General features: G+C 34.4%; 1 protein-coding gene across 1 annotated transcript in view; it reads right to left on the bottom strand.

The window, feature by feature from the left end:
• LOC132948114 (paired box protein Pax-5) overlaps nt 1-14,773 on the bottom strand; it is a 78,801-nt gene that overhangs the window by 7,216 nt on the left and 56,812 nt on the right. The window contains exon 6 of the mRNA XM_061018434.1: nt 3,329-3,711. Within this exon, the coding sequence (XP_060874417.1) occupies nt 3,329-3,711 (383 nt within the window). The remainder of the gene's footprint in view (nt 1-3,328; nt 3,712-14,773) is intronic.

Raw genomic sequence — 14,773 nt, forward strand, 5'->3', positions numbered from 1 at the left:
ATATTGAATTACGCGAGTGTTCCCCTCCCGCCGGAGCTTCCGAAAACACACGGGCCCGCGCGCGCTTAATGTTGTCAATTCGACATAAATCTGATTGCTCGCTTTGCGCTCGACGGTAATGGCTTTCCGCGAAATAATGATCGATTTCTATCGACTGCTTTTAAATTTGTCGCGGTCGGGCGGCGCAAGAGGTGCACTTCACGTTATTATTATTATTATTATTTTTTTTTTTTTTAAGAACCAAGTGGAAAATGTTCTCAAGTCTTTGCCCCTCGAAAAAAAGAAGGCCGTTAATCACGTTACTTAATTTGCTTGAAATTATTGTCCGTGTGCTGCACTGTGCAGTGACATACTTAGCGCAGGCAAACCATAATGTTACCTCCTATAGTTCCTATTCAATATTCTGAAAACCTATCGCATATCGATAAATAATATACTATACATTATTAAATTATATTTCGTTTGAAACTGCAGAGTGCTCGCCATTTTTTTATATTGATAATAGGTATAGTTTCATATGGATTATGCTATATATATATCTGATATTATTTATATATTTATCTGCAATTATAATCATAATGAAAATGAAAATAATATTGTGGACCCGTCCTAACTTACAAGTTATAGTTTAAGGGTGTGGGGGGGGGGGGGTTGTATAGTACACAATGTTATTGTTATCTGACCAGTTCCTGGTGGTTAAAAATACGATTTTGCCCCCTGACAAATAGCGATTAAACATCCCATGAGATTTTCTTGTTTTGAAAAACGAAAATTCACACTTTATAAAGATCGCTTGGACAGTTGGACGAACATAATATATATAGCTGGGAGTATCGATTTTAATTAATTTGAAATGCCTGTTTATAAATAATATAAACTTTTTTTTATTTTATCCGGATTACTTTCGATGTATATATATATATATATATATATATATATATATAATACACTGTTTATGTAACAATACAATATAGACAAAGACTTCGAATATACACAGACCGTGAAAGGGTTGACGAAGACAAAAGGGATTTTAAGTTTGTCAAAGTTTTTGGAAAGCGTGTACGGGTGTATATATAAATATACGTGTATATAAAAGGACCTTTTCAATATCGATGGCGTATCGCTGTACAAAGTGAGCCTAATGCGTCGAAAGGAAAGGAACGATACGAAAGAGAAAACCCTTTACACGGATACCCAGACAGGGTGAAAGGCTTTTCGTTCGACTATTCAATTTGCTGTTTGCCTACACGTATCTTCTAAGGGAAAATAATTCTAGACGCTCGAGATGCCATTTGACAATAATATTCAACGCACGTTTTATACCCTCAAAATTGTTCCACAAATCTAAGTGGATTGAAACAAATACAATATTGTTGAGCACGGTTTTCTTTTTCTTCTACGCCCGATGTTGTTCTAAAGTGTCTGCGCTGTGTAATTTGATTTTCAGTGATATAATATAATATGTATAAATGTATAATTGTATTTGAAGTTTTACGGTATTTTATTATATCTAATGTTTGTTCAAATTTAAGGATAATTCAAGTCATCAACATTTAGTGTCTTACAATAATTTAAAAATATTATAATGTGCCGTCAAAATAATCCGTCAAAATTGTTTTTTTTTAATTTTCCTGTAGAAAAAATATAATTTATAGTAAATGATAATAATAATAATATATAATTTATTAAATTATTATTAAAACGATCACAATTTATTTATTCAGGAAACCATACGTGTATCAAATGTGATACAGGTTAATAGTTTATACACACTTATGAGTCATAAAATATTCATATTAAATTTGTTGTCTTTAGAATATTTTTGATTAAACATGTCTGGAATTTGGAATGTTGTACAACGTTTTCAATATAAACAGGTATTGTGAAACTACAAAAATATAACGATAAAGTACCTATTTAATTGTATTTTAAAAGTAATTTATTTTGATTGAACAACGGTATAGATCTTAATTATTTCCTCGCGCAAATAAAAAGTAAATATTACATTATACATTGCTGGGAGTATGGACGATTTTATTAATGCGATAAATAATTGAGAATATGAAGTACGGTAATTTTTCTGTGCCCTGTTTTATGAAAAATGTAATTTTTAATTTATAACGACTCGTGTATTATAATATACCGGTGGAAATATTTATAAAAAACAGAAAACTTAGAAGTACGTGAAAAACTATGAGGACACGGTGTTCTAAGCAAGTAAGATTGTGCGTTGCAATTTAGACATCTACCTCTTTCATCCTTACCGTGGCACGAGATAGTCGAAGGGCCAACGGTTGCAGCAGTACAGTATACCTACTACTACTACTACTATATTATATACTACCGTTATTATTATTAGTAGTAGAAGTGGTAGGTAGTAGTGGTAGTAATAACGCCAAAGACTTTTCCAACGTGGCTGTAACGCACTTGGGTGGAAAGTAGTTTTCTACTTCCACCGTCAGCAGTCGTGGAGGAATGGGGGGGGATATATTATTATGTTCGTAACGGTCGACCGGGCGGCTGCAGCAGCGCAGCGGCGGCGACGGCAACGGTATAAACTTATCGGAAAACGAACGAACGCACACACACATACATATTTATGTATATATATTATATACATATACGGGCATACAGAAAAGGAAGACGGTGGTCGAGAGGAAGGCGGGCGAGGTTAAGGGTATGTGTAGGAGGAGAGTGAAGTAAAAGCTTTCGAAGGATGTCGCCCTCGCCCGGAGGGACGGCGCGGGCCGGACAACTATGGCGGTGTAATGGAGCGTTGCTAGGTAACAATATAGCTTGTAGAACTTTTCGGTATACCCTTCGTCGTCGCCGTCGCGCGTCGCCGTCGTCATCGTCATCGTTATCCTCTTTATCCACCTCCCACTCCTAAGATGCAGCCACCGCCACCGTCCAACCACTACATATATTACTACTTTTACCTATCCACTAAAAACTCATTCAGAGAGAACACACATTGCTCTCGCCCCCACCCCCCAACCTCTCAGATTCCAAACCCAAACACTAACCTAACCATACACGGTATGCGTTTACTTTACATTATATTATTAATCCTGCAGGTTCCGGTAATCCGGTGTGGTTAGTGTTGTGTCCCGTATGTCCAATATATATAGAAACAGTATGTTTATAACACGTTAAATATGTTAAGTAAGGTTAGGTAAATCGTGAACTTGCAGAGCTTCCAAACTATCCCATTCTGCAGGTATTTCCATCCCTCAGCGATATCGTAAATATATATATAAAAAAAGTTTTACCGGAAACCACGTGAATACCCTCGGAAGTATAAATGTATAGTAGACCATATGCTTACCCGTGTGATGGTGATTCTGGTGTTGCTGGTGATGGTGATGATGGTCCAGATCTCGTTTCCGCTTGGCCGTGGTCACGTTACCGTTGGGGTCGTGTTGCGGTATACCGAGTATGCCGTTTATGCTGTACCGGTCGTGGAGGTGGCCGCCACCTCCGGCCGACTGTTGCGGGGCCGGCGCGTGGGCGATCACCGACACAGGACCGGGACCTTGTTGCTGCTGTTGCTGTTGTTGCTGTTGCTGCTGTTGCTGTTGCTGCTGATGATGTTGTTGACTCGGTGGAACACCCGTGCTACCGTTGCTGTTGCTGTTCTGCTGGTGGTGCAGGCTCTGCTGCTGGTTGTGCACATGTTTCGCCTTCTCAGCCGCCTTGTTTCGGACGATCCTGCAACAACGCGATATAGTATTGAACACCAGGTCGAATGGTATGGAGTCGGCACAATAATTAAAAGCAGCCCCCCGCGGCAATGAGCATATTTAACGGGTCGGAAAACAAACATTATAATAGTTATTGTCGTCGTTCTGGCGAGTTGCACCAAAACTTGTGCCGGGCGCCACATAATGATATATTATACTGTGTACTGCACGCATACACTCGCCACTGCGGAGACTGCAGTTGTTGTGCCCCGCGAAGGAACATATAAAAAGCAGCTGTGGAACCAGTGCTACTCCTCGGGGACCGGCAACTTTTAAACTCGGGCCAAAAGTTACGCGCCGGCACAATGCACGCATAACTATATTAAAAGCTTCGCGGTCCGTTTGTCCGAAAGCCCCGCAGAAACAACGTACGATATACAATGCATGTATATATTGGGGAGAGGGGGCAATGCTCACCACACCTTTTGACGTAGCGGATCGCCTTCTGCGAGCGCAAAAGTTTTCTAAGTGCGGAATTGCGTTTTCCCTGCACCGAAAATTATAGACCACGTTATATTATATTGCTATACACATATATACATGCTCTCCGGCGTTTGATTAGACGATGTTCCGCACCGTATCGTTTGCCGCGTTGTTACGCGTTTTGCGTTACGCGTTTTACTACACGCAGATGGGGAGAGGAAGAATGAGATAGAGAGAGAGAGAGAGAGAGAGAGAGAGAGAGAGAGAGAGAGCGATATAACCGTTTGGTGACTTATGAATTAAAAAAGTGAGCCAAGGGGGTGCGAGAGAGCCTATCGAGTAGATTAATAACTTAACGCAATAACAGTTATGGTAATTGTCATAAGTCCAGGAAGCTCGGTGCGCACGTGCCCGGCCCAGTGACGTGCACGTGCCCTCTCTTCCCGTGAGTCCTTTTTCCCAAACTAGTTTTTAATACTGTAACGATTCGCATTAATCATCGTCCCGCAAATTTATTACGGTCTTTCGGCGGCCACCACCCTCGTCCCGCGCTGAGACAAAAGCCACGATTTTTCTCATGATATGCATTCCGATCGACAGCGAATTTAATGCGCGTCCCCTCCATTGTTGTTCAAATGTCAAAAATATCCTTTAAATTTTGCGGGCAATTATTAACGCAATAATATAACAATATATTATATTATTACACATAAACTATTGCTTTAAAAAACTATTCGACCACGGGCTTTTAGTGATTATTGTTATTATCATTATTTGGTGTACTGTTTGTGTGTGTCCGATGGTGCGGACAATGGGCCGTTTCGACTTTTGTTTTTGACAATCATACATTATTCAGTCACACGCATTTTCCCCAAAAATTGTTACGGGCTACTAAACAAAATGCATGGAATTAAACGGAGTTACTTCTCTATTTGTTTATTGACATAAATGAACGCGTGACCGGACGTGTCAACAGGTAAAGTTTAAAAAAATATATAACACAAAATAACCCTTGGTGAACAGTTAATTGTTTGCACAGCTAATGAATTAAAAGTAAACAGTAGGTTCGGTACTAATATTTATTTATAGAGACTAGGATTGATTGTTTAAAAATTAAATTGCTTTAATAGTTAAGTTTATTATTAAAATATCATTTCAGTAATAGGTACCTACCATTGATTGTAAATATTAATATCTAACAGTCTATATTTTATCAATAGTAATACACTGTATAAGCGTCAAGCGATATTAAAATATATTGGGTTTACTATAATTAATAATAGTTTATAAAAACTAATTTTGTGAGTTGTAGGTTCTTCGTATCTCGTATATGGTATATGGATATTAGATGGCCTTAGCTGGCAGCTGCCGATGCTTTTCAGATCAATAAAAATAAATATATTTATAATGTATTAGTATATAACTTATAATTCGAGATACAATATTTTAATATAAATAATTCGAAAGCTTATAGGTACTTCATAACAATTTATAATATAATGATATTAGAAAGTTAACAATAAATTATAAAATATTGAATTTGTCAAAATTATTATTTTCATTTATATTATTGAAATACGGTGACTGCGGAGGTAAGCACCTAGGCATATTTTAATAATTTATTATTATTGAAGCAATAATTTTCATATTAAGTTAACCAACATGCTTACATAATTCAATAATTATTTTACATTTATAAGATCATAGTATTATTAAGTAACTAAAAATTATTAGAAAAAGTAATTTTATTTTGACAGATAAATAGGTAGTATTTGACGTGGTTACCGAATAATTTCTTAGCACAGTTAAGAATTTTGAATTTGAACTATCCACATAACGACCGAACTCAATTATTCCGTATAATAATATGTTATTATTCTTGCATTAAGTTTTATTCGAGACACGCGCTAAAATTGTAGTCAAGCGGTAAATAACAGTAATAATATTATTCAGTGTGTGTGCATCTTGAGAGTGTGGTGTGGTGGTATATTATAATATAATGGCATATCAATGAGTTTTGTGAACGAGGTTTTTCGCGGGGCAAACATGTTCATCGAGTATATATGATAATAATAATAATAACAATAATAAACTGCTGCAACGTACAGTAGGGTCCGTCGAGAGGGGGCACACGTCCCTTTTATGGTTATTGTATGAACCTTATATAATGTTATATTGTGCAAATGGCGCATTGATGGAGTGAAGCCGGTTGCTGCGATCGTCCACACACACACACACACACACACATAAACGCATAAGTCAAACTGACTTTGCTGGAGTTGCGCTGCACACAATGATCAGCAGGGAGTCTTTGGGCAGATGCACGTACACACACACACACACACACATACACACATGCATACACACCACACAGACGCTCCTCAAGCACGTCCCTGCAGTCGAACCGCGAGTGCGTTATGATAGATTTTTTTTTTATATAGGTACCTATATATTATAATTCATCGCGAGAACGGCGGCGGCGGCGGCGGCGGCGGCTCGTACGTACATATTATTATTATAATAATATAAAGCATACATAATAATATATTATAAACATAAAATAATACGTATCATGTTCTAAAGACGTTAGTGCAGTGATCACCGACCGTGTTTCCTATACTTTAAATATTGTATGTATGTGACGATGACGGCAAGCGCAGACCGCAGTAAAACGTTTCACTTGTAGCCGGAAAGCCAGCGCACGTTTCGCCCGAGAAAAGCCTCTCGAAACGCACGAGCTAACACGCACCACGACGATTTGCCGGGCGAACTGATGGTATTGGTGTTGATGTAACGGGGGTGTGAAGCGAGGGGGTGTTTTTTCGATATTTTGGATTAGGGTTGCTGCGTTGTCGTCACAAACAACCGTATAACAACTTGCAGTTAAAATAAATCGATGCTTAGAGATTTTCCGCAACGCATATTATCATTATTTGTATTGTATCATAATATTCTAGTAGATTAATAAAACGATACGTGCATTATACAATATCATTATTATTAGAATATTATAGGTACGCGCGCGCGGTAAGTATAATTAAGGCAAAACTGCAGCCCGCAAAATAAACGTCGAAATCGATCTTTCGTTTGTAATTACTCGCGTTGTATATAATACGTTTTGTAAGATATAATTAGTTATTTTGTTAAATATAATATTATATTATACGCGTTTTACGCGTTCTTCCGTTGCGCTTTACTAGGTTTGACTAAACTCTCAGTGTTTCTTCCCTTTTAAGTGTTAAGCTTTCTGGCGTAACGATAGTTTTATAAAAAAAATCACGATATATATTTATACGCAATAGATGCATATCTACTCAACGAGCATAATTATAATTGTAATATTTTACACTTTATGCCGTTTATTAAATTTAACATAGTGCGCAATTAGAATTTTTTTCTAATTTATAGATTCTTGTTTGTATTTTCAATCGTGCAACCGTTAATAACACAATTTTAAGCGTATATAAATAGTTAATGTTAAATTCTATCAATTTTATCATTATAATATTATGAAAAGACATCATCGAAATATTGTATTAGTTCATTATTACTTAAAACCGCGGTGTAAACGATGAGATATAACATAGGGGTAATATGCGTGATTAAACAAAAACATTTCAAATTAACTTTGCGGGTTTATATTCAAATGAACTAGAAGAAGCTAAATTATTACGGTAGTCACTTAAAGTTTAAACAAAGTAGTTAAGATGTTAAGTTCACTAGAAATTTAATTTTTTAACTTGACTTGAAATGTTTAACTATTTAATAATTAATACAATCGGTGTAGAGAACTTTTACGAATAGGAGAATGTAAAATAATTATGGTAAATATAAAATCAATGTCATCAGTAGGTACCTATTTGAAATCAATATAATTGCGGACGGCGATTATTTTATATAATAATGTTTATTGTCCTATTTTTTTTTTATTCTCGAAAATATTTTGTAATACAAATTTATTAAAATTAATCTTGGTATAGAAGTTGTTGAAATGTAATAGATACCTACTTATTAAAATTAAAACTAATAAAACCAATGTAGTAATAAAAGTTTTGTCTTAATTAGGTTATTTTATAATAATATCCAACCGAACATATATTATTTTAATTGTGGACCACGAAATAATGGCTTAGAATATTAGATACTAGATTAGTATACCGCGTTCATTATGAATAAAATAATACAAAACGTATATATACACCAAGCGATTTAGAAACCGGTAATGTCAATACCTATTTACATATTATTTATGTATACCTATACTGTGCTTGGTTAAAGTGGCAGTTGTGAGTTGATTGACTATTAGGATGCAAATGAAATCTGGGTTAATTGGTTTTCCGGTTAAGCGATTATCTCAAAACGAATGTCGTTAAAAAAAGTTAAAACAAGCAAAATACTCGGTTTCACAGTTAAATTTTTTTCGGTTGCGGATCGATTATTATTTCGAACAAGTCTGAAATGTAACGTCCTGATGGACTAGTACTGTACTATTCTGTACTAGTATTATTATATTATAGTGTAAGTATACCAAAGCGTCTTATTATCATGATAGTAATAATATGTGATGTATTATTATAAGTTGTTTCAATAATGGACGAACTATTATTGTTTTTACACTCGGTACCTACTACACGTCATCGTAATAATGTCGTCGAACAAGCACAATATAGCATAATATTAGTGATCGTACAACAAGAGGTCCGTCCAACCTTTTTAATGATATCGTTTTTTTTTTTCCAAGACGTGCATTATTTTGGGTCCGTTTCTCAACCAACACTGGCATACCTAATATGTATTTATAATAATAAACAATGAGCATGTCAAGAGTACTCTGCACTCTTTAACTATATGTACCTACCTACCGTATAACAATAATAATAATAATAATTATAATATTGCCGTGGTATACGATACTACGGTGATAGAAGTGCCGCGCGACGCGATTGGTTGCGTTTTAATGGTATTTGCCGCGTCCGATTGGCCGGATACGCGGCGTCGGGGTGGAATTATTGCCGTTATATATTATTATGATTATCGTAAGGGGTGCGCGACCCTTAGTATTCGTCGTCGTTATTCCGCCACTATGAGCCACCAGTGACAGACCCGCGTATTACATACACCGTTGTCGTAATCGCAGATTATGCGTGTACAATATAGTTCGCCTACATGGAAAATTACATTATATTAGGTGCCCTCTATTCGCTGCGTCGTTCTGTTGATCGTCGGCATGTTTTTATAGCTCTTTGAAAAAATTACAGTACTTACATCCCTCAAAAAATGGACCATGAAGTTTATTTTAATTTTATTTTTTAATTCTCAGTCATATTTTTAACATTTGCGTCAACATAATATTATTATATTATATTAGGTAGATATTAAAAAAAAAAAATGAAAGATTTTAAACAATTTTTTTTTTTAGATTTCAAGTTATTAAAGTTAGTATATTGATCGTATGACATAATATTATATATTATTATAGTGCAATAGTATATCACATACACCTATTTCTATTGTTATTTGTTTAGTTGAAATATATATAAACTGTATGGTGACACAATAGACACACTATAATAGTAGGTACCAGCTAGATATAAATCGTAGAAAATAATTACAATATACCTATACTTAAACATTTGTAAAATGTCACAACCCAATCATTAGTGATAATTTACCAACCTATAAGGATCGTGAATTACAATTTTTGTGGCTATTGAAACACAACAAAATATCCTATTGGCTATTACTATAGTTACTTATTATAAAATTTAAATACATTTTTTATTTATTTAAAATGAATTTAAACATATTCTGTAATAATTATCAGGGTAAAATGTATAGATTTCATATTTTTATCTTAAAAATAATAAGTCTTCGGTTAAAACCGGAATAAACCCGTACTATTTGCGAATTCATTTTTTAAAAAGAAAATTACAAACCATTATAATATAATGTAAAAATATTGCTGTGAAATATTTACTATGATATTTTGTAAAATAAAATTTATTTGCCATCTATACATAAATGTATGTATAGATTGTATACATTTTAACCATAAAAACAGAATAATATAATATTTGTATGTATTTTATTATCAGTTATTTGAACTTATTTCCTACTTGTTACTTATTTGGATTGAAATCATTATGCTTCTATTAATTTCATAATTCTTATTTACCTAAGTAAAAAGCATATTTTATTATAATCAAAAAGAACTTGTAAATAATATAGCGAAAACCATTCTACCTCTAAATATCTGATCCGAGATCTGATCAGACTTTATTAGGTTATTTAAGGTTATAAAAACCTAAGTAAAGTTTCAATTTTTATGATTCTAAAAAAGGTTTCCGATTTTATTAATAGTTTTTTTGGATTTACCTCTAGTTTCGTGATAAATATGACTTAAAATAATATAATATTATATAGCTTAAAATACTTAAACAAGACAATTTAGAAAATAAACTTCCATATATGTAGGACCTATGTGACGTGTAAATGTACCTATAATATCATTATTTTATTTTTGTATTGAACGTAAATTGTAAATTCTTGTATTCATTATGGACAATTCTTCATAAAGTATATTACGTTCTGAATTAATTTCGTATTTTTCGTTTATTATATTTTTATTATATTTCGTTAGATATAAATATATTAATTAAACGATTATTTTCTATTAATCTGGTATTTAGATAGAAACTTAGAATAAATTGTTTTTTTAATATCTTAAATATTTTATTTCATATTTTCATATTTTTATATTTTTATGAGTTGAATTTCTCTAACTGTTTAGTTTAAATATGTATAAGGTGCTTTTATATAATGTAATATGTATAGGTATATACGTATCATACAATTAATATATTACTAAAAATACTTCTTGAAAATGAAATATTATTTGTTAAACAAACATGAAGTATAACATATAATGTTGTACCTAATTTTGTAATTTTTTTGATAAAAAAATGTATCTATTAAAACCTAAACAGTTTTTGGTGTAAAATGTATGTCTCTTAATGGATAGATTTTATCTACAGTATCATAGTAGGAAAACTGCAGCGTAAACTCATACATTTATACCCTACAGTATAGGTTACCCTATACCTATTTAATAGTTATAATATCTACATTGTACACAAGAATGAAATTTCACGAATTTAATATTCGAACATATTATACTCGTTCAGCCATATTATTGCGACACTATAGGACACATTTTGTGGTGTGATGTTTGTGGTTATATAGTGTTGTTAAAGTGTTTAGCATGACGCGGGTTCAGTTTACCGTGGCAAATCTGCGGTTTTCGTGTGGATACTGGAGAGGGAAAGATTGGAAAACGCCATTGTGCTTACGTGTGTTTTTATTATTTTCCCCTCCAACTCAGTACCCAGTTTTCGTGTATGAAACGCGTGATAGATAAAAAAAATACTACTGAGCCTATATTTATACTCAGCTCTCTCAGCGATAATAATAGCTATATAATATTATAATATATATATAATATATTATAATATACTTAGTACTATCGATCTATATGATATTTGTACGCCACAGCCCACGGGTCTCTATAATGAACATGGTAATTAAATTGTCTTGTTACTTTGTCATCGGATACTGCACGCATGCCCATCGTACGAGCTCGATGCTTGAAATGCTACAAACTCGACATATGTGACGCAGATAACATCTTCGGATCACTGCATATTTTGCTTATGATGATGTACGGCCCACACCCTCGGTCGATTTGTCACATTTAATAAACCATCGTCGTCGGATTTTCACAAACGCACAGACAGGGAGAGGGCCAGTTTTTGGGGTAGATTGTCATCTCGACCACAAGTACGCCGTCATTAGACACGGCGACGTTTATATTATCGAGTAATAAAAACCTGCAGCCGATGGTACAACGCATACTGCACATACGGTGTTCACATGGTATAACATAGTAACTGGTAATATGCGAGGAGATTCTAGCGTGGTATCGCACGCGAAAAACTCTAAAGGGGTACAATTTTCCACGGTTTTCCGGTCGAAACGAAAGGCGGCGGGCAGGCGGCATAGCCGGTGTGTGTGTGTGTGTGTGTGTGTCAAGGAGGAAGTCGAGAATAGTGACTTGGTTGGAGGAGAAGACGCCGAAGGGGGGGGGGGTGAATGGCTGCTCAAAGGGTCGAGAGAAAAAAAGAAGGGAGAGATCGATATCGCAAAGAATCCAGCGCACGTCTCTTTTCCCATTTGCCGTGTCGGCGTGCGCGCGTATATATATATATAAAATTATACGACTACGTTTGACAAAAGTGTATTTTCTTCTATTTTCTTTAAGCACATACACACACACACACACATATACACGCACACATACATATATGTTTATAATATATACACGGTTTACATTCGTTTTCCTGTACGCGCGCACAATTATATTATGTTCCTGTTGTATTCGACTGTGTCCGCCAAAACAGCTCCTTCGACTCAGAATTGTTGAATAACTGCAGCGTTATTCATATAATATACTTGTTGATGATAAAATTGTATCACTCATATGATTTTTGTAGGTACATATATATCCATGTTTGAACTATGTGGCAACAACATCGAGCGTGCGTGGTGTTTTGACTCGAACGCTCGCGCTCGCTTTGAACGCCTTACGCCACTATATAGCTGCTGCTGTTACTTCGAAAGTCGAAACTCGCCACTGTGAAATGTGATTTTCGGATGGTGCGCGCCGTTAAACGCAAGGGACGGGTCATTGAGTCATCGAGTCATCACGATTCCGTGCACAGAGTGTTATCGTTTTCAGATTAGCCTTTTTAGACTCAATCGCACGGAAATGATAAATGGCCGTATGTACGGGTGTGTACACTGCAGAGTGTGTGTATACACTCGGGGCGCGCGCCCGCCACTGGAATAAAAAGACCTCTCTGACATGAAGTGCGAGGGTGTGAAAAACGCAGACAACAGGTTGCGCGTTTCCGCGCGACTTTATGAAGATAATGATATTAATAATAATAACACGACCCGATGATTTTCGCAGCACAACAGATGTGCCGCCGCCGGTCTTTCCGTTTCGACTGGCCGTCAATGATTAACAGCCTCGGACGACGACAACGACGATGATCGATAACAATGTGAGTTTAGTGAAGCTTAAACATTGTAATGTGTTGTGTATTATTCGATGTTCAAGGGGCTAGTCCGGGTTTTATTTTAGCAGTGAATATTTAAAATAGACATAGTCGACGCATATTATTTTATCATGTATCGTCTTACTGTAAGGGTGTTTTCACGTGTATTTTTATGCTTGATTAGGCGTATTTCAATAATATAATAAACAATAATAATATCATATTATAATTATTGTGTTAGATTAATAAAAGTTTTACAGTTCAATTCTCGATTATTTTGACATTTTCTTTAGCTTAAAATTATTTCAACATTTTTTAAAACGTAATTATTTTTGTGAAAGAATAGACAATTATTTTATAATACGTATTGATAATTATTTTGAAATTGGAGAATTTTATAGTGTAGCGTATAATATAATATTATAATACAATATCAATTTTTATTAATACAATAAAACGTAATAATTAATTTCTGTATGCGTGTTCGAAACGTTTTTAAACGTATATTATGTACCAATGTATTTGGTATTTCTCTTTTTCGGATGTGATATTACTACAGTTTCCTTTTATATTTTTACAATATATAATATTATAATAAGTATTGGTTATTATCAGTAATTATAATTGGAAATTTCTCAACGCCAAGAAACCATTACGTAATTTCCCATTGTCGTTTTCACTGTCGGTCCTTCTTTGTTCCATGACGAATTTTATGAATCCACGTTTGATTTGTTCGCACATACTACCTACCGACTTGTGTTATTTGCGTTGCAAATTGGACGGTAATATTATTATCATCTACGACAAATGGTACAACCATGTTGGACTTCAAAAGTATAAAGTTTCGTTTTTTCGTTTGATACAGCCACATTATATTATATCGGTATTATAGCGCTCTGGTATAGTAAATGTGCTTGCTTCAGTCGTATACTCGTATATATATATTTATTACAGAGTTGTATTGGTAAGGAATTTTATTAAAACGCTGTCGAATCCCACGGGTGCAGTCGCTTCTACTACTTTGCGATTAATAAAAACATATACACTACCAGCCCCCCCCCCCCCTTCGTTCATATTCCAATTCCCGGGCGGTACACCCTTTTTATTGTTATTGCTTTCTATCACCATCTAATCATGTAATCTCTAATGGCCCCTCGATAAAGTTACTGTAATAACCCAGTGGTCTTTATCTTAATCAAACAAGTTGTTGGATTTAAAATAAAGGGAATACAACTATATTTTCGACATATGGTCTATTATTATTACTTATTAGGGTTATTTGAAAAAAAATTATATATCAAATTTTAAAAATATGCAATAGAATTGTTATTTGTATTAATTATAATTATTTTATTTAAAATAGAAATACCTATGTAATAGTCTACATTATAAAAGTATTAGGTACACTGAGTTATTACAGAAGTGAGTGTTATATCTTATATAGAATATGATATAATATTAAAATAAATATTATAATATAATAATAATGTA

This window comes from Metopolophium dirhodum, chromosome 7 (assembly GCF_019925205.1).
Source record: "Metopolophium dirhodum isolate CAU chromosome 7, ASM1992520v1, whole genome shotgun sequence".
Taxonomy (NCBI): domain Eukaryota; kingdom Metazoa; phylum Arthropoda; class Insecta; order Hemiptera; family Aphididae; genus Metopolophium; species Metopolophium dirhodum.